General features: G+C 46.2%; 1 protein-coding gene across 3 annotated transcripts in view; it reads left to right on the forward strand.

The window, feature by feature from the left end:
- Positions 1 to 20,386, forward strand: part of CD53 (CD53 molecule) — a 282,909-nt gene that overhangs the window by 224,818 nt on the left and 37,705 nt on the right. For all 3 annotated transcript variants that reach the window (XM_069238988.1, XM_069238987.1, XM_069238989.1), the window contains exons 5-6: positions 5,639 to 5,728; positions 10,201 to 10,311. In XM_069238988.1, the coding sequence (XP_069095089.1) occupies positions 5,639 to 5,728; positions 10,201 to 10,311 (201 nt within the window). The remainder of the gene's footprint in view (positions 1 to 5,638; positions 5,729 to 10,200; positions 10,312 to 20,386) is intronic.

Raw genomic sequence — 20,386 nt, forward strand, 5'->3', positions numbered from 1 at the left:
GGACCTGGCTTGGCAGTTCGGGCTGGACTGTTCCCATGAGGAACAGGGTCAAGACTGATTTGCATATGGTCAGGTCCAAACTGGGGTGGCATAGTGAGCAAAAGAACGATGGATTAAACCCAGATCTGTGACTGGGGGTGAGTGTTTGCATTGTTCAACACTCCGTCCATCATCCTTTTGTGTTGCTAAAGTTGCCCTAAGTGGGAAGGGTATGCCCAGACGTGGGTCCCTTGCTCACTGTGCCACTGGATTCAAGCTAGCCTGGCTGATGAAGGGTGAAACCCTGAAACCGGTCCCAGGATGCTTTTGTCCGGTCCAGGGAGGACCTGGCTTGGCAGTTCGGGCTGGACTGTTCCCATGAGGAACAGGGTCAAGACTGATTTGCATATGGTCAGGTCCAATCTGGGGTAGCACAGTGAGCAAAAGAATGATGGATTAAACCCAGATCTGTGACTGGGGTGAGTGTTTGCATTGTTCAACACTCCGTCCATCATCCTTTTGTGTTGCTAAAGTTGCCCTAAGTGGGAAGGGTATGCCCAGACGTGGGTCCCTTGCTCACTGTGCTACTGGATTCAAGCTAGCCTGGCTGATGAAGGGTGAAACCCTGAAACCGGTCCCAGGATGCTTGTTTCCGGTCCAGGGAGGACCTGGCTTGGCAGTTCGGGCTGGACTGTTCCCATGAGGAACAGGGTCAAGATTGATTTGCATATGGTCAGGTCCAAACTGGGGAGGCATAGTGAGCAAAAGAACGATGGATTAAACCCAGATCTGTGACTGGGGGTGAGTGTTTGCATTGTTCAACAGTCCGTCCATCATCCTTTTGTGTTGCTAAAGCTAGCATTAAAGATGCCTTGGGAGCGGAAGTCACGGTTAAAGCAGGCATGTCCTGTTCATGCCCTAACAGGGTAGAAGGTGTCTCTGGCCTATGTCGTGTATCCCCTTCCTGAGGTACTGTAGCCTGTAAGATGGACAGATGCCCTCGGTTTCTGCCAGCCCTGGCAAAAATGTGTTTCTGGAACACATTATTACGTGATGTCTGGGCCTTGTCCAAGGCTGCGAACGTGTGGACAAGTTTGCCCAGGTCCTTAACAAACTTGTCCCCGAAAAGGAGACCATTGGCCAGAGGTCTGTCTCTGCGTTCGCTAGATCTACTACCTTGAAATCTATACTCAGCAAATTGACATCCTTCTCTCCAAGGAGAGTGCGCAGTTGGCGTTGCCGAGCATACATAATGCTTGTTGTGCCCATCCTGCCAGGGTTTCTGGGTCGATGTTGGAGCCAGAGTCCTTTGCAGCCACCGCCAGGTCCAATATCTTGCACAGGGGACCTGCAAGGTCCAATACTTTGTCCTGGAAAGTTTTCCAGTATCTATGGATTCCCTTTTTGGGTTCTTTGAGGATCTTTAATAAAAGTTGCTAGGTTGGGGTCTAACTCGGGGTGAGGGCTACCTTCCCAATAATATCAAGGTGGGGGCACTCAGAGCAAAGCAGATTCGTGATTTCTTTGTCTAGGGGCTTTAATGAGGCGTGTCTGAGCATACTTCGTGACTGACTGTAGGGGTGTCCATTTGGAAAATCTAGGGTGCACTATTACCTCAGGGTCAAAGTTAAGGGGGAGGTTGGGTCTATAGCCTCATTAGTTAGAGTGGGGCTGTCAGGACAATGATGTTGTTTTGGAAGTTGAAAAGTGTCATTGTCCGAGTCAGTGTGAGGGGAGCAAGAGTCATTTCATTTGATGCATTATCAGGAGGAGAGAGAGGAATAGCCTGGGTACTGGTGGAGGGTTGTGCCGAATATTAGTGGTCTGTGGTTATAATCTGGGAAAGTCGGGCCAAGGTAGCTGCGTGGGGCTAATCTGTGGGGAGGGGAACCTGGAAGTCTGCCCGGGGAGCAGAGGAAGTTGGACTGGGCTGCCCATATGGGGTACTGTCATAGCGTACCTCTTTAGTTGCCTGGCAAATGGCTGTTGTGCTACTGCTAGGGCCCTGTTGACTAACTGGGATACTAAGGCGCCTAATGCATGCACAATGTTCCCCACCAGGAGCAGATCTTCTTGCTCCTGGTAAAGCGCTGCCTCTTCGGAGGTCTGCCTGTCTGCCATAGTAAACACCCACAAAGCTTTGGAAAGACACTTCTGTGCTGTTTGTAATATGGGGCGGGGGACCCAGATCAATGGGCTGGTTGGGAGGCTTAATAACTTCCTATGAAGAAAGTTAATAATAATGATTATCACCCCCCTCAGGACTGAGCCTGTACTAGCCCAATTACAGCCAGGCACATGGGTGTAGGAGGGACGCTTTGCTCTACTGCGAAACTTACAGTGGGAGTTGACTCCAAGCTTGCTGAGTCATGGCGTGAGCTCGCTTGTCACTTTCAAACGTGAAACTGATCCGCGGTGCTTCACTTGCACGCTGGGGCAGCGAGCCAAAAAGAGGGTGCAACAGACAAATGCGGCTGCAAGATAGCGCAGGTGAACATGGGGGAGCACTGAATGAATAATCGCTCTGCCGCGTCACCCAGTGAGGCCCTATCGCCGAACTGAAAGCGTGCGTGAAGCAATTGTGAGAAAACTGCAGAATAAGTCAAGATAATGCAATAAAGTGAAAACAGTACTGATCTGTTGATGCGGCGCAGCAAAGAAAGAGGATGATTTATGGTTCCTCGTTGCTTTATACATTGTGGTGTGCCGTGATTGGTACTGAGGTGGTGGAGTAATGTTTGGACACTATGAGTATTCTAGTTTTAAAAGAGTTACTTTTTTTTATTGGCTACTATATTTTGGAGAATAATAAACAGGAAAGGACAGAGAAGCATAATTCGAAGCCTCCTTTCCTGACATAGAATACATGTTTTACTGAAAATGTCAGACTTTATTCTCATATGGCTGAGAAAGACAGTGTGAATTTACAGAAAATATGCTCTCATTTTAGCTTCTGGAGCACCTTCCATAACCTCCATGGGAAAATCAAGAGAAAACAGTTTTCTATCAAATATGATTCATTAAATCCCAGCTGAAGACTTTTTCAATGGGTAAAAATCACCTTAGAACACACCAGAATTCCTAAAAGTAGTATGGTATCATCAACAAATGATTTATATCGTAGCTAAAATCTGTTATCACTCTTTATACGTTATCCTTTTTTTGTGACCATCAAACCCTGCCTTTCACTACAGTGCATTTCAGTGGGGTTCTATCATTTATAGTGGTCCCAAGAAGGATGCCAGGACCTGGTTAGCTGACAGCCAGTCAAATCTCACCATGAGATCTGCGCTTAGGCTCCACTCAGATATCTATATTTCTTTTTCCATCAATAGCTCCAAAATTTCTGAATGGATTTACACCAAATAACAAAAAACATGATCTACGCACCAAGATGTAGCTTCCTGCCAAATTTTGTGTAATTCCGTTCAGGGGTTAAGACTGTAGTTGTATCTTAAGACCCTATGGGAAAATGAATGTGGGAAAGCTCATTTTGGGACCCTTCTTTTTTCTCAGCCCCCACTTCACGGATAACACTGAAACTTTCACCACAGTAGCTGAACTGACTGTTGTACTAGTTTTGAACACTTTGTGAAGATTCCTTAAACGGAGTCAAAGTTATTGGCAAAACAAAAAACCCTTTCCTATGGAAAATAGGAACTCACTATAACTACCTACCGGCGACTACTAGTAGGTAAAATATATATATATATGTATATTTGCACATGTATGTATATATTTTCCCCGAAAAAACAAAGTGCTTAAAGTGTTCAGGGTGTCATAGTTAGGTTCACGTTTGCCCACACAAAACCATAGAAATTTTGCAGTCATAGTTATAGTTATAATTATAATTAACTATAACTTGTTGCCTAAAGGTACCTAACAGCACGAGTTATAAGTATAACTGTAACTGTTGAATTTCTATGGTTTTGTGAGTAAACCATGAACCTAACGATAACGTCCCTGTAACCTTTGGTATTTTCATTGATTTTCGATAGTTTTGTTAACGTAAAGTAATATATAATACCGTACATTAATACAACTACCACTGCACACAGCCAAAGGCCAGGCCTTGCAACCAACCCTCCTGCATACACCCAACCCCATGCTGTGCACACCCTTTGACCATGCACAGCAGGGTTATGGTTTGTGAGTTTTTCTCATTGGGGTTCGAATCCGCTGATCCATTGCAGATTTACACTGGGGGTTGCGCTGTGCGCTGGTGTGGATCCGCGGATAGCACACAAAAAAAATGGTAAATTGTTTGCCCATAAGGGGTCTCTCATAGATCCGTTCATGTGTCCTATAGGGCCAGGGTACATCTGTCCTGACCCCTTATGTGTGTTTTTATTTATGTTTTCTCCCCCGGGCCCAGCCAGGAAACAAAATGGCAGCCCAGCTTTCCTTTCAGGGTGCAGCCAGCCAATCAGGGCCTTGTTTTTCGCTCGAATCAGCAGGGAACCCATGGGTACCCGGGAATCCCCTGCGGGTAAATCGGCGAAGCATTCACGTCCCTAGATATCTATATTTGTTTTCCTATACAAAACTCCGAAACTATTGAATAAATCTACACCAAATTACAAAAAGGACTCTTTTTAGCCCAAGATCTAGCTTTCTGCCGAATTTGGTGTAATTCCAAAGGTCATGCGCAGTGGGGTTGGATTAACGTAAGGTAATTAAATATTACATATCGTTAAAAAGCCCTAGAAATTTACTGAAACAAAAACAAAGGTCACAGGGATGTCATAGTTAGGAAAATAATTTTAAAAAACCTTAGAAATTTGCTAAATAACAAAAGGCCCCTTTCAGTTATTGCCCGGGTCCCTCGGGACAAAATTGTCCCAGGGACTGGGTCCGGGCACACCCCCACCACATTTTTAATTGGTCATGCCCCTGGCAATATTGTCCCAGTGGCTTATGTTTGCAAAGGGTGGGGAGTGGTGCTGGGTTGGGTGCCTGCACGGGGTGGACCCTGCACTGCCAATTACCCCACATATTACAACACCCATAACATCTTCTATGACACCACTGATAATATCTCTGCAATATTTGCTGTAAAATTATTAATGAGAGAACTGCATGGAAGGGTCACGAGTTATAGCTACCTTAGAGCATCAGTTACAGTTATTTGAGATGACTCTAACTGCTGAATTTCCATGGTTTTGTGTGTAAAATGTGAACCTAACCATGACATCTCTGTAACCTTTGTTTTTTTAGCAAATTTCTAAGGTTTTTAAATTCTATTTCTTAACTATAACATCCATGTAACCTTTTTTTTCAGTGAATGTATAGTCACTGAAAAAAACAAAGGTTAAGGTAATGTTATAGTTAGGTGAATTTGTCACTGAAACATTAACGTTTTGAACTAAAACAACCATTGAAATTCATCAGTTATAACTTGCACCCCTGCCATGCACTGCTTATTTGTTGCACCCCTGCCATGCACTGCTTATTTGTTGCATACTTCAAAGAATTATCTGCCTAACAATGCAAGGTTTGCTGAACTTTTTTTTTACTGATTGTTCAGACTTATGACGGAGCTGCATATGTTTTTTTAGTATGCTTAAGAATCAGCTCTGTAGGTGCACAAATTTAACATTACCAAAACAATCACCTTTTCTACCTAACCGATAAAACTGTGTCTTATTTGGTTGAACAGTTCGAAAAATATTTAGGAAAAGAACTCCAGGAAGGCATCAAGCTGCAGAAAAACGACACGCTGATACTGTGGAATTCCATCCAGCAAAAGGTAAGTAGAGAGAATATCACCTAATCTATAGGCAAGAAAAGCCTGCCATGAGTGTTGCCTTTGCCTATGGTTAATTCTCTTCCCTAGTGTGTGTGCTACTGTGCTCCGTTGGGAGTGCAGGGGACTCAAAGTTTGGATCTCTTGTCATGAAGTAAGGAAGAGCTAGGCGTATGCTGTACTCTGTGTGTGCGAAGTGAGTGTTGTCGGTCTCAGCACAAGAATTACCTTTGGGGCCTTGGCCTTATCACTTTAATATGGGTGTATTTGAGAGCTTAGATTTTCCTTATGGAGGACCCTGATCAGTTTAGGACTGTAAACGATAATCAGACCTTGCAAAATGTTCAAACCAGCCCCAGAGTGCAGGAGGACGGGGCCACTGGAATTATCCAATCCATCTCTGACAGCAGACCCCTGCCATGCAGCCTACTGAGGAAATATCCGAACAGCCAAATGGCTAATCAGACCTTGCCTTGACTGCTAAAGGACCTCCTCCTGGAAACTGAAAAGACCTTTGGGCAGTGCCGGCTTTATAGCAGTGTGACTGGTGGCAGCGCACTGGGTTCTGACTTTGGGAGGGGGCACAAAGTTTGCAAAAACTCTACTGCAGCGTTCCTTGCTTCCAGCTATTTTAAGGCAAGGTAGTACAGGAGGTTAATATTCCAGCTGGAAATAGCTTGTACCATGCAGATGGCAAAGTGCATATAACACAAATAGGTCCGTGGGTTACTGCTTTTGTTGGAGAGGTCCTTTTGTTACTTGCAGTTTATAAGTTAAAATCCTAATATAGAACAGCAACTATTAACTGTCATCAAAGAACTGCTTACATTTCACAAGGTATAGATAAGAGCATTATTATTTTCTTCCCACTATTTCATTATCCTAATGTTGCAATAAAGGGCTCATATGGGTATAAATCAATGATTATTATTACAGAGAACCCTCAAACATGGTATTACATTTTGAATTCTGCGTTTATGCTTCTAGAGACCTAGCGCTCTCAAACTATACAGCCTACCAGTATGGATGACCTGTGGCTTCCACATCTTGTAGTGCTCTGTCTTCTGTGACATTTCCTATACACTGATTGACACACGTATGATTGTCTCTGTGTGCAATGTAAAGTGTTCTGACACCCTACACTGTTGTGAGTGGTGCTATGAAACTAAATTAATCTGAGAGAGAGTGGTTATAGAGTCTTGAAGGGAAGTAGTGAGGGAATATGTGGCAAAGGTGCTCATTGGAGGGCGCCAACAAACATTGGGCCTGATTACAACTTTGGAGGAAGGTGTTAATCCGTCCCAAGAGTGACGGTAAAGTGACGGATATACCACCAGCCGTATTACGAGTCCATTATATCCTATGGAACTCGTAATACGGCAGGTGGTATATCCGTCACATTTGGGACGGATTACCACCTCCTCCAAAGTTGTAATCAGGCCCATTGTCTCAAAGTGCACCACTAGTGCTAAGGCTGGCCCCGCCTTTGGGGACTAAAGGGCATGGCAGTCTAAGAGTATGCCAGAGCAAGGTCATGGGTTGACAGAGTTCCTAGGCACATCACAGTTCCACCAGCGACAGGACTCCTTGAGACAATCGAAGTCCCAGCCCTTTTTTACCAGGATGACCCAGTGCTGAACCCCCAAAAATACCCTAACTCTCCCATAGTTCTCCTCGTGGTTACAACCAGATTCATGCAAAGTTCTGCTTCTGATAAAACCAGACTTGCTAAGAGCTCTTATTTGTATTGCACTCAGACCTACGCTGAATATTGTTATTTTCTTTTACATCTGAGGGTGTTAGGGCATCTTTCTCCTATCTCTGGCTATCGCTTCTCCACAGCCTCGGCAAGAGTGTGCGCGAGCTATTTAGCCATTTTACGGCCATATAAATGGAAGCATTGATCTGCACCATAAAACAATAGGGAGTGCTTTGTAGTTAGTTTAATTACAAATTACTTTTGACTGTATTTAAAAACACAACCAAGACTGTAAGAAACTAGCACTTCACAATGGCACAATGATACAGTGTTCATCCACGCAATTTAGAACTCCACCAGGTTATGAGGGAGTGGGTGTCACAAATTGAAGAACAATAATATCAGTGCTTAAGCGCTGCTTTTTCGCCATTGCCATGAACTAGGCATTGTGAGAACATTATTTATATCTAATATGTCATCATTTAGGGTTCATAAATAGGTGTATTCTTAGTAATGGCCTTGACAATTTCATTTTATTACATTAATACAAAAGCTAAGAATCGTCAGCTAAACATTGCAGTTCTATAAAATACAAATACATTCAGGTTATGGAGCCTTAAAAGAAAATTTTATTATGGCGAAGACTTCTTAATACATTAACTACAAATGAATAGCATCTAGGTTGTAGGTTTTGGAAATGAAAGTAAAATGTAAACTGACAAGTTCTCACTTTAACGTTGACCCAGTGTCTGCCACGAGCGTTTCCTTAACACAACATTCCTTGACCTCTGGAAAAATGCATGTATTATTTCCCCTTATGTGAGCAAAAGTGAAAATACTTGTGAATAAAGTTAAAGCTAATTTACATACCAAAAAGCGATGGACTCCTCTATCTAAAATGAAGCATTTGTAGTAAAATCACAGGAGGAGTCAAGTCGATAGAGTAATAAGAGACAGGCCTTGTCACTATTGTTTGTCAGGGGAGGTAGCCTAATAACAGTTTTGAATTTGGCTCTGACAAAGTGAAGCATTCCAGTTGCTAGGCAACTAGGCATGGCCCGAACAGGGCACACCTAGCCTAATATCAGCCACCATTATGAGAGACGAAAGGAGCGAACCCCTGAAATCTGTGTCCTTAAACTTCTCCATAGGTCCTGCTCACCTCAACAGCCGAATAGCTGCAACATTTCTAACTTTGTTTATTTGTCTTGAATAGACCAGTAGGCCGCATCATTTCGTTAGAAATTTTCAACCTTGTTTCAATCTCGATTAGTGGTCCATTCTTCTTATGGGCTCTCATGTGAACACAGCGTTTAGTCCCTCTCTTGCTAGGACTGCACCATGTAAATACCTATCAGCACCAGAAGATTCCAAACATTTGCCACTTAACAGTAACAAATTCTACAACACAGATAAAGAGAAGAGGGCAAATCAGAGCCCTAGTAAACACTTTCTCATAGCACAAAGAAACCACGTTGCCCCACTGAAGGGCCAAAGTACACGCAAGCTACCCGGGAAATGGCAACTGTATCACTGTAGTCTAGAAACCAACAAACATGTCTTCTGATGCTTAATCTACCTGACATGAATACAGTTATCAGGGTGCGACCTATCATAGACCGAGTCCACAGGAGGAGACAGTAATGACAACAAGTGTACATCGATGGCAGATATAAAATTCCATATATAATTTCCATGAGCCAGTTAACATAGTGTACCATCATATAGTCTGCCTATTTGGTTGCCTCCTTGAGAACCACGTATCACTAATCTCTAAGCCCTGCCCTTACCACCCAGCCGCCTTCTCTTAAACAACCGTGTTCATACAAGGCTGCCCATCCTGCGCAGTTAGAGTGGCAGTGCCTCAACAGCAATAATGCATTGAACCTGACACTTTCAAGAGGAAAGCCACCAGTGCCGCCTGAGAATGTACCCTTAGGCATAATCTTTGCTAAAAATGGTAAATATGACAAAGTCAACTACCCATTCATGGCCCCAGTGGAAATCATCCAGGGTCCTCTTGTTGTTCGAATTTCCTTTGAATAACATTGTCGCGTAAGGACTCTTTGCTAGCAATATGGATTTAATTGCAATGAAACCTTTATTGGATAACCTTAAATATTATTGGCCATTTGAAAATTAGGACTCCTATCTAGATGCCGATAGTTGTCAGGTGATGTACAGATTTCTTCACTAAAAGCCATTAGCTATTTGGTTTGCACACTAATTTACCACTCACATTTAACTCATTAATTGATAGCACTCTCAACCAATACCAACATTTACCCATTCAGAAAACACATTTACATAAAGTGCCATCTATTACTTACATTTAACAAATATAGACCTATCTCTTTGCGGCCAGCCCTTGCTAAGATACTTGAAAAACATGTGAACACTCATCTTTCCTCCTTCCTGGAAAATAATAACATTCTCCATCCCTCCCAGATGGGCTTTAGACCCTTTCACAGCACGGAATCAGCTTTAATTACATTTAGTTAAAGTACACTATGGGCCTTATTACAACTTTGGAGGACGGTGTTAATACGTCCCAAATGTGACGGATATACCACCTACCGTATAACGAGTTCCATAGGATATAATGGACTCGTAATACGGTAGGTGGTATATCCGTCACATTTGGGACGGATTAACACCGTCCTCCAAAGTTGTAATAAGGCCCTATGTTTTTTTCTGAAACTTTAGTGAGTTGAATGCAGTCCCTTCTGTGACAATTGTTTACTTACCATAACCTTGCACCATGTTCTTGTTTCAGCTAAAATGCTGTGGTGTGTATAATGTATCTGACTGGCAATCTGCTGTTCCTTCATCGTGTTGTGAGGACAATGCCTTAAACTGCTCTTCTACCCAAAAGTACTTCAAAGAGGTGAGGATAATAACTAAATATGGCTAAATGTACATTCATTTTTATTGTATTTGTTGGACTTGCACTCACTGCAGGGTCTCCCACAAACGTTTTGCCTTTATTCATCCTGTTTTCTGAATTTTGTTTTTGCTGGCATTAGGACTCTGTGCACTTTAGCACTGCTACACTTTTAACCAGTGCTGGAGTGCTTGGTCCCTCTCCCTTAAACAGGGGTAAAGTTGTCTTAGTCTCAATTGACACCTTTAGTTTACGTATAAGTCCCCTTTAAAGTGGTGCTACATATTCACTGGGCCTGTAAATTAAATGCTATTAGTGGGCCTGCAGCACTTATTGCACCACCAACTGAGTACCCCTTTAAAACATGTCTCCAGCCTGCCACTGAAGCCTGCCTGTGCGCACTTTTAATCATCCAATTCAACTTAGAAAAATAAATCTTTTGCCAGACCTAAACCTTCAGTTTTAGAACATATAAGCCACCCCCAAGGTAGGCCCTGAACAGCCCATTGTGCAAGGTGCATTGTATTTAAAAGATAGAACATGTTTGTAATTTTTACATATCTTGGTAGTAAAAAACACAAATTAATGTTGTACTAAGGTGAGGCATTCCTCTCCCATAGGATGAATTTGGTTTACTTATTACAGTTAATAAGTGCTAACCTTTGATTGGGAACAAGTAGAAATGGCATGTTTGGTCTCAAAAGAATTTTAAGTTAAAATCCTCTTTAACAGTAAAGTCAGATTTTAAGTCACAATTCTAAAATTGACACAGAAAATTTGACAGTGTCCTGTTCTAACTATTAGGCATTTGCAGCCTGTATCCTGGGTCACATGACTGTGAATAGTTCACAAGTTCACCTTTGTATATTTCACTTAGACAGTGACACAAAGGGGAACTAAATGCTGGCAGGATGGCCATTCTGCCAGGATGGGAGGGGTGGAGTTATCCCCTTCCCTGCTTACATTTCAAAAGACAGCCTCCAGCACACTCAGGAAGGAACCTTGACACCAGTGTTTTGTCACCCTAGACTACTTGGAGCCTTGACAGGGGAAGGGAAGAACTTTCTAAAACCAGATGTAAAAGTAGCCAGAGTGTGTCCCCCACTTGAAAGGCTGCCACCAGGTATGAATAGTGGATCACTCTTCAGTACATTCTGGGACTGTGGAATACAGAAGGACTGTCTTGTTCCCCAGCGGACTTCCCTGCTGCTTGATGGCTGCCTTGATCTTTTGATGACTGTCCTGCTGCTATCATGGGACTGCTCTGCTGCTTGAGGCCTGCCCTGCTCTGCGGGAACAACACCTGGACCTGCTCCCTTCATCCCAGGCTAACTTGAGTGTCTCTAAGGTTCAGCTGGCTGACCTACCGTTCTGAGAAACAGCAATACAACAAGCTCTAGAGGCCTCCCTGCAACTGCCAAGAAAATCTGCTGCAACTGGACCTGCCTGATCTGCACCTGGACCTGCATGGCCCTGCTGTCCTCTGTTAGAGTGAATCCCGAAGAGATGCCTCCACAGGTCCTGGCCCCTTGGCTGGCAAAATAGTGTGCTTCTCTTCAAAAAAAGGTGAAATCCTGAAGTTCTACACTCCTCTCAACTGCAAATGGGCCCGTTCATGCCAATAGTCTGCAGCTCTTGACAAGTGTCAAAGTGAAGCTTCAGTGAACCTGACTTTTCACTATGCAGCGACCCCCAACGATGACTATCTATAGGAGATCTGCACTTCCCACTATAGCAACAACAGTTTGCAGGGCCCCCAACATGAAACTCCATCAAAGCCTGTGAACCTGTGAAGCCATACCAGATATTCATGCTACAGCCACCACCGCCTGTGACGTCAGGCCTGCTTTTTGCACTACAGCAACAACCATCCACAAAACTCTCCCTGCTTCTCGCGGCCTCCTTTACCATGAAGAGAACTCTTCGTGCAGGGCTTAAGAAGGTGGCACTTTTTTCAGTGGGACTTACCTGGTACCTGTATCCTGCCTATGCTCCATTGTGGTCAGCCTGAACTTGTGACTTTCCCCGGTGTAGTGCGACTAGATGATCACAAGTAGCGCTTGGTGCTTTTAGGAGGCATATCTGCTTGAAATTTTAAAGTTGTATATGTCAGTTCTACTGATTCGATGTTTGTCATTATGATGTAATTGTATTTCTTAAAATGTGCTCTATTTTTCTAAATTGGTCTGGGATTATTTGTGTGTTGTGCTTTCACTTTGTTACAGTTTAAGTGATGCATAAATACTTTACACTTTGTCTCTAAGTTAAGCCTGACTGTTTTTGTGCGAAGCTGCTAGAGGTTAAGTATAGGTTAATTTAGTGACTTGTAAGGTTCACCCTGACAGGAATTGTGGTTGTTGCTTAGGAAGAGTCTTGACCCACTTCAATCGAAAACCCAGTCTCCTGTCATGAGAAGGCTAGTTCTTCAAATATGATTATGTAGGACAATCAGACCTGCATAACATGGCACATCAGTGACTCAACACCACTCTTTCCAAAATAACAGCTATAATAGAGGAAGAAGAAACATATATAGAAATGAAACTATTAATAATGGTTTTTAATACTTTTATGTATACCTCAAACAATGTTTATGATCTGAATTTGAAAAAAAATAATGTTTATCACTCCTGTTTTAGAAACACTTTCATAGTTCCCTTTATTTATTATTTAGGGCAATCGCTCATGGTGCATTTGCATAATGTTGAACATTTGAGAAGAGCATATCGGCAGGGACATCTTTTTGTAGCATAGGTGTACATGTAAGTTCTGTGGGCAGGGACTTCAATAATTTTAGCACCCCATCAATAGCTTCCCAACCAAATTCACACAGATCTTTCTCTACATATGCATGATCCAAAACATTTACACATCTTCCTATCAAGTATAACGCTCTTTTGATGAGTCCACACACAGAATATGATGCCGGTGGAAGGTTACTTAGCGGGGCTGATCTCTTGAGCTCACTGTACCAAAGATCGTCAAATGTGTGACAATCAGAACTTGCTTTCAACACATGCACAAGGTATTTTTCAATGTCTTTAAAGTTACATTCTTCTTCTGACTCAGCGGTTCAGCAGTTAAATCTCAAAGGTCCCCATCACCATGAGAATATGTGCCTTGATAAGAACACTGGGCACATCTGGCTCAAGTTTCTTGTACAAAATATAAAGCAGGATTAAGTGTCTATTCTCGCCTGTTCCATAACATATCCATAATTCTGACAATCCTTGACTTATAAACATTGCAACAAATCTAAGTAGCACAATCATAACATCTGTGTCATTTGACAGTACAATGTCTTGATTAGAACCATTTCAAACAACTCACTCAACATGTGGCACAACACAAAGGTCACCTTCCTCCAATTTGCTGTAAAGTTCTTGAACAATATTGCCCGTACCTTTTGAATATATCTCTGCAGGCACAAATTCCTCATTGACAATCATTTCACTTGCAATAAATGGAAATTCAGGCCCTTATTACGAGTTTGGCGGTCTTTGGGCAAGACCGCTATGCGAATGCTGCCACCAAACCACCAGTGGTGGCGGTACAGCGACCACGGTATTACGAGTCACAAAGAACAAACCGTCCAAATCCAGCCACAAAACCAACACCGCCAAGCCGACCAACGGCAAAAAAGTGACTGTCCAGCCGCCGGCCCGTCACACCGACACCATTCCAACTGCCCTATTAAGAGTCAGTTTTCAGCACAGCAGCACATGCACGGCGGTAAACCATTGGCAGTTCGCACCACAGCAGCACAAAAAGGCACTGACAATAGTGGCCAACACCACATTGGACATTTTGAATACCCCGCACCTGAACCACATACACACACCACACAACACACCTGCTCACAGTACTATAAAACACCCCCCACACACACACACAATTCCATGCGACTCCCACGATCAGCCAGAGAGACACAAGCCACGAAGCACAACCCATACACTACACCTTCACACTGCACACTTTGCACACACCGCCACCAGAACCCACCAGCACCAACATACAAACATCCCCACACCACTAATCACCCAGCACTGCATTCTACCCGCACAGCACACCTTCCCCCCACAACATGTCACACCAGAGCACCCACAGTTCACAGACAGAGTAGAACCACAACTGATGGGAGCCTAGGTCCAGCAAACATTGTTGGCCAGGAAAACAGAGTTATGGCAGAGCATCGTCGACAGGGCCACCTCAGTTGGCACCTATCCAGACACAAGGAGGATATCAGGAAGAGATGGATCGGCCTCAGGGGGAAGGTACATTCCATGGCATCCAGGCACCAGATTGCCCTGAACAAGACTGGCGTTGGGCCCTGACCTCCTCCATTTGAGTTAACATTCTGGGAAGAGAAGGCCTTGGACACCATACATCCAAAGGGCCTTACTGGTATCATCGCAGGTCTCGACTCTGGTAAGTCAACAATAGCCCCCCAGGCAGCAACCATGCATGTCCAGTATGCCTCCCCACAACTCCCCAATCCACCACATCCCACACTACTGCCTCCCAATCACCCCATGCCCCTCCCCAGCATGCCACACCACCCCTCTCCCACCATCCCCACACCCCGCCCCCAATGCACGGATAATAATCACAATGTGAAGAACCACAACTCCCACAATGCATCACTTCCCACACAGAAGAAAATCACAGTCCTACTTCACAGTGGAATACCTGCATGGACAACCATGCCACACCCCAAACCTACTGGTTGTTATGACAGCATCCCAACACATGGCAATGACAGACATGCCAACCACGAACCACAACACACCAAGGCACATGGAAACATGGCACAATCCCCGTACCCAAATCAATGTCTGCGGTGCTGCAGCTGTCATTGCCATTACTGGGAAGCAAGTCGATCCACTGCATACACCACACATTGAAAATGACAACTACACATCCACATACAAACTCTCCCCTTTTCCATCCATAGGTAACCCTGCCACTGCCACCCTGCAGAGGATGCCAGAGTCAGACAGCCCTTTCCAGGATGAAGGCCCCAGTGGATATCTGGATGGGGACTACTTGTCTGGGCCATCTGGGGTGACTGGTCAGTCCACTCCCAGCAGTCCCACCCTGGACACACCGGACTCCCCCTCCCATGTGGCTACAACACCTCAGCCAACCCCTCCTCCCCAAATCTGTTCCCCAGGGACCTCTCAATCAGAAGTGTGCCCCACAGTACAGGGGCCAGTGTCAAGGACACCCCCCCCAGACAATGAAGGGCCTGGTGCTATTGGGAGTGGGCACACTGTGCCAGGGGCACAGGCACAGGGGGCTAGGGGTAGTGGGAGGGGATCTGTCATCCAAGGGACGGGTCAGCCACAACACCAGACTGGCCAGGAGGCCCTCACCCAAGTCCTGCATGCCACCAAACTAAGGACACCATGGCCCAGATCCTCGCCTCCGTGCAGGAGAGCCTGAGGCTGCAGAGGGAACACCATTAGGAGGCTATGCAGCAATGGCAGACCCACAATGCCAACATGGCCTCCATAGCGGGGATGCTGAAGGATCTCACCACCATCCTGCATGAGTCTACCTCCCACCAGCAGGCCCCCTCCAATAGCCACATCCCATCTGAGCCCTCCACATCAGCGGCAGCCAGTGGAATAGAGACCCTGCCAGAGGACCCGCAGGACACCAGCACTTCTCCCCCTGTAGCTGAGGAGCCCTCATGCAAGTGAGGACATCCAACCAGACATCCAGGCGGAGCTGATGCCAAGACCACCACCAGGAAGTGTCCCTCTCCTGAACATTCTTCCTTGTGTGTCACTGAGACACCCTGTTGATTGTCCACTGTCATCTCTCATACTGGACTTTAACTACCACAGCTGGCCTAAGTACTCTGATGATCCCACCCGCCATGACCCCTCTCATCACCCCTTGCACTTGTCCCTCACAAATAAACACCATTGAGCACAGTTACTGCCTACGTCTTTAATTGTCATGAGTACGAAAGATACTGCCCTTACATGTGCGACGGTCAACCCATTGTCCTGCCAATGTATGTGAAAATGACAGAAGGGGAAGCAATGTGCATCACGGATTACAGTGAGCAGGCAGTGGCCGGAGACATGGTTGAAGGGAGGCAACAGGTGAGGCAGGGACCAGAGTGCACCACAACAGTGTCCTGAAAGTAGAAAAAGACAGGGACAGCAATCACTATAGGGTTACACATGCCAACTCAACACACATGCACTGTCAGTACAGGAAGCCAAGGATGAGATGGAAAGTCAAGTCTCAAACCATATGGCAATACCAACCCCACATACCCAAGACATTCCTCTCCAATAGTCACTCCATCACAGCAAACAGAGCCAGATGTGAGGTACTTCCCACTGCCACGAACAGTAATGTTGCACAGCCCCCCAATGTTGACTCCCAGGATAGGATGCAATTCAAAGGAAACCATCTAGTGTAGCACACCTATTGTACTGGATCTGGCAGTTCAGGGAACAATGGTCATACACATCGATGTCACAAGTGCAGCAACACAGCAGTAGGGTGCACAGTAAGAACCCAACTCATTGACAGATGAAATCCACCCCCCAACCCACCCACAGTCAGAGCTGCACCCAATACCTCCAGTGATTACAGATACCACGTGGTAGCATGGCACAAGGCAGAGAGATGTACTGGTCACATACCATACATTTGACACATGCCTGTATCTCAGTGGAAGTACTGTCGTATCAGCTCTGCTCTGGAGTCAGCTGCATCCTCATTATCTTCCTCCTCATCACTTCCCATGTCCCCTTTATCAGCCACTGGTAAAGCTGCCACCTCCTCTGCATCCAGCAATGGGATGTGATATCTTAAGGCCAGATTGTGTAGCATGCAGCAGGCAACAATGATCTGGCACTCCTTCTGTGGTTTGTAGAGTAGAGCACCTCTGGAGATGTGTGACACCGGAATCTGGCCTTCAGCAGCCCAAAGGTCCTCTCAGTGACTCGTCTTGTCCTACTGTGGGCCTCATTGAAACGGTGTTCAGCAGCTCTAGTCGGATGCCTCACGGGTGTCTGTAGCCAGGGAAGGTTGGGATAACCAAAATCACCTTTGTGCACAGAGGTAAGAGCCATGTCAAGACCGGGAGGATGATAGGGCATTTTGTGAAGAGTGTTGAGAGCAGAGGGGCACACATGTGTAAGGATATGCACCGATGAGCCAGGCCCGGTCCCGCTGTAGTGGTGCCATCATATGTGAGATGGTGCTGTTCCGCAGAATGTAGGAGTCATGCACAGAACCAGGGAACATGGCTATCACTTGTGTGATATATTGGTCAGCGAGACACACCACCTGCACGTTGGTGAAATAGATGTTTTTTATGGTTCCTATACACTTGTTCACTCCTCCTGGGTGGCACCAGGGCAATATGAGTGCCATCACTGGCCCCTATCACATGATGTACATGTGCCAAATCATAGAAGGCAGATTTGACAGTGCCCACATCAGCACGTTGGGGGAACCTGATGTAGCTGGGCAGATGTTTTAGGAGGACAAATAGTCCCTCCTTCTGGACATTTCTGAACATGGGCTGTGACATCCCTGCTGCCAAGCCCACTGTAATCTGGAACAACCCTGAGGCAAGGAAGTGGGGGACTGACAACACCTGTACTGTGGGTGGAATGGCATTGGGATGATGAATGGAAGGCAACAGATCCGGCTCCAACTGGGTCACCAGCTCCATGATGGTCTGACGGTTCAGACGATAGGTCTGAATGACGTTTCGCTCTTCCAGGGTGGCAAAGTTGACTAGGGGCCTGTAAACTGGAGCATTCCTCATCCTCAACCTTACACCGTACCTGGGAATGAGAGGGAGTAGGAATCATGATGTGCAGCATTGACTGTGTGGATGTAGTTGAGCACAGGTCACCAAATGTCATCCATGACACACCTTCAATGCACCCTCAATACACATTGCACATGTAAAATGGCAGCTGCCTGTCCTGCATGCACTGGACAGCTGGAAGTGAGCCCATTCCACCGGCGTAACACGTCATGGCAGTAGGCGGTCGCAACTGCTGTGCAACTCCTCATTGGTTAACATAGTTGCCTATGGGAGACAGGAGCCAATGGTGATCGCCGCCAGTGGTGTCAGTGATGTCTGCCGCAGCTGTGACTGCCATTTCATGTGCTCATGCTCACTTGACTCCTGACACTCATGCACAGAAGACCTCCACTGCATGTGCTGCTGCATTCTGACTCTGGTAGCCAAGATACCTCGTCCTGCAGGAGATAGGGCCCCAGCCTTCACCCAGGAAGAATTGGAGAAGCTGGTGGATGAGATCCTACCCTTGTATGGACAGTTGTATGGGGCACAAGAGCAGCAGGTGAGGCCAATGTCTCTGTCCTGTCTGTGAGTGGTGTGTATGGGGATGGAGGCCTTTAGACGAGGCAGTGTGACTGGAGAATGGACATGGGTGAGGAGTCTGAGCATACATGGATTGATGACATGTGAGTGTGGTATTGAGATGTGTGCTGTCCACTGCTGTCCCTGTGATTCCACGCTACATAAATTTGTCCTTCTGTCTGTGTCACCCATGCAGGTCAGCGCCCATCAGAAGAAGAGGATATGGTGTGCCATCACCAAACAGGTGCAGATCCTTGGGCTCCATGCCCAGCGGAGAACCCACTGCAGAAAGAGTTGGGAGGGCCTGAGACGCTGGGCCCTGAAGACCAAGGAGGCCCAGCTGGGGACGTCCTCCCAACGAGGGAGGGGTGCCTGTGGGACCGTGACCCCCCTAATGACAGCATTTTGGTGGTAGCATACACTGTGGTGGATGGGCTTTTGAGGGCAACACAGCAGCCACAAGGGGGTGAGTACACACTCTCACTTACAATATGTGTTGCATTGTGGCTGTGGGTGTGCACTATTGGAAAGCTGTAGAGTGGGTACTATGTATATTCATGTCCACTATGGCTATTCAACAACCAGGCAGGATTGGCATCATAGATGTGTGACCATGCCTTGCAGTCAGTGAATTGAGGGGCAGTTACCTCCAATATGTTATCTGTGTTGTCACCTACTACCGAGATGGGCTAGGCAGCTCATGCCAACAGCTTCATTGCATCTGGGATGTCAAGCCATTGTAATCAATTCTTGCCACCCACTGTGCCGGGGTGAATGTAGAGTCCTCAATCTGCTGGCAGGTACTGTATGTGTAGTGAGGTGAGGTGGGCCAAGTTGTCACTGTGCAGTTTGACAATGGCCTCGTTGGCATGCTAACTACCCATGCAGAATTCAGTTGGTTCGGTAGTCCAGGTATTGTGTGTCTCAAAGGGCATGGGAAGTGGGCAGGCACTGGGCAGGTGTGGCGTGTATGCCTCTCCTCATGTACACAATTGCATTTGAGTCACCATTGGTGGTGCACATGTGCATTTCTGTGGTTCCCCCCATGGTGTTCTATTGTTGTAGCATGTGTAGGTGAGGGCATGGCATGCCATGGCATCAGGGGATGTAGTTACTCTTTGTGACTGTGGTGCTGGCATTCACTGATTGCACCCTGTCTCTCTCTCTATCCAAACCTCCCTCCCTCCCTCTCCACCTCTGTCTTTGTGTGCATCAGCATCATCTGTCGAAGGAGAAGGGGCACCAGCAAGTGGGGAAGCTGCAGCCCTCAGGCCGCAGGAGGCTAATTCCAGCAGAGCCAAGGGGACCAGTGGGACGGAGGGCGAGGGGAGTGCCACAGGGAGACAGGATCAACCACACCATCTTCAGATTCCTCCTCCGATGGAGGCTCCCTGGCGGTGACGGACCCATCTGGGCCCTTGCCTGCACCATCCTTGTCCGCCACCCCCTTTACCAGCATCACCCTCCCTGTAGCTTCCCACCCAGTTGCCCGTGCCCGCTGACACAGGAGGGTGGGCATCTCCTTCCCCAGAGGCACCGCTGCCCATGCCCCAGCCAGCCCTGCTGCCCTCAATGAGGAGGCTATTGACCTCCTGAGGTCCATCTCTATGGGGCAGTCAACCATCATGAATGCTATCCAGGGAGTGTCATCCCAGATGCAGCAGACCAAAGAGTTCCTGGAAGGCATTCAAAGTGTCCTGGCTGGCC

This window comes from Pleurodeles waltl, chromosome 6, assembly GCF_031143425.1.
Source record: "Pleurodeles waltl isolate 20211129_DDA chromosome 6, aPleWal1.hap1.20221129, whole genome shotgun sequence".
NCBI lineage: Eukaryota > Metazoa > Chordata > Amphibia > Caudata > Salamandridae > Pleurodeles > Pleurodeles waltl.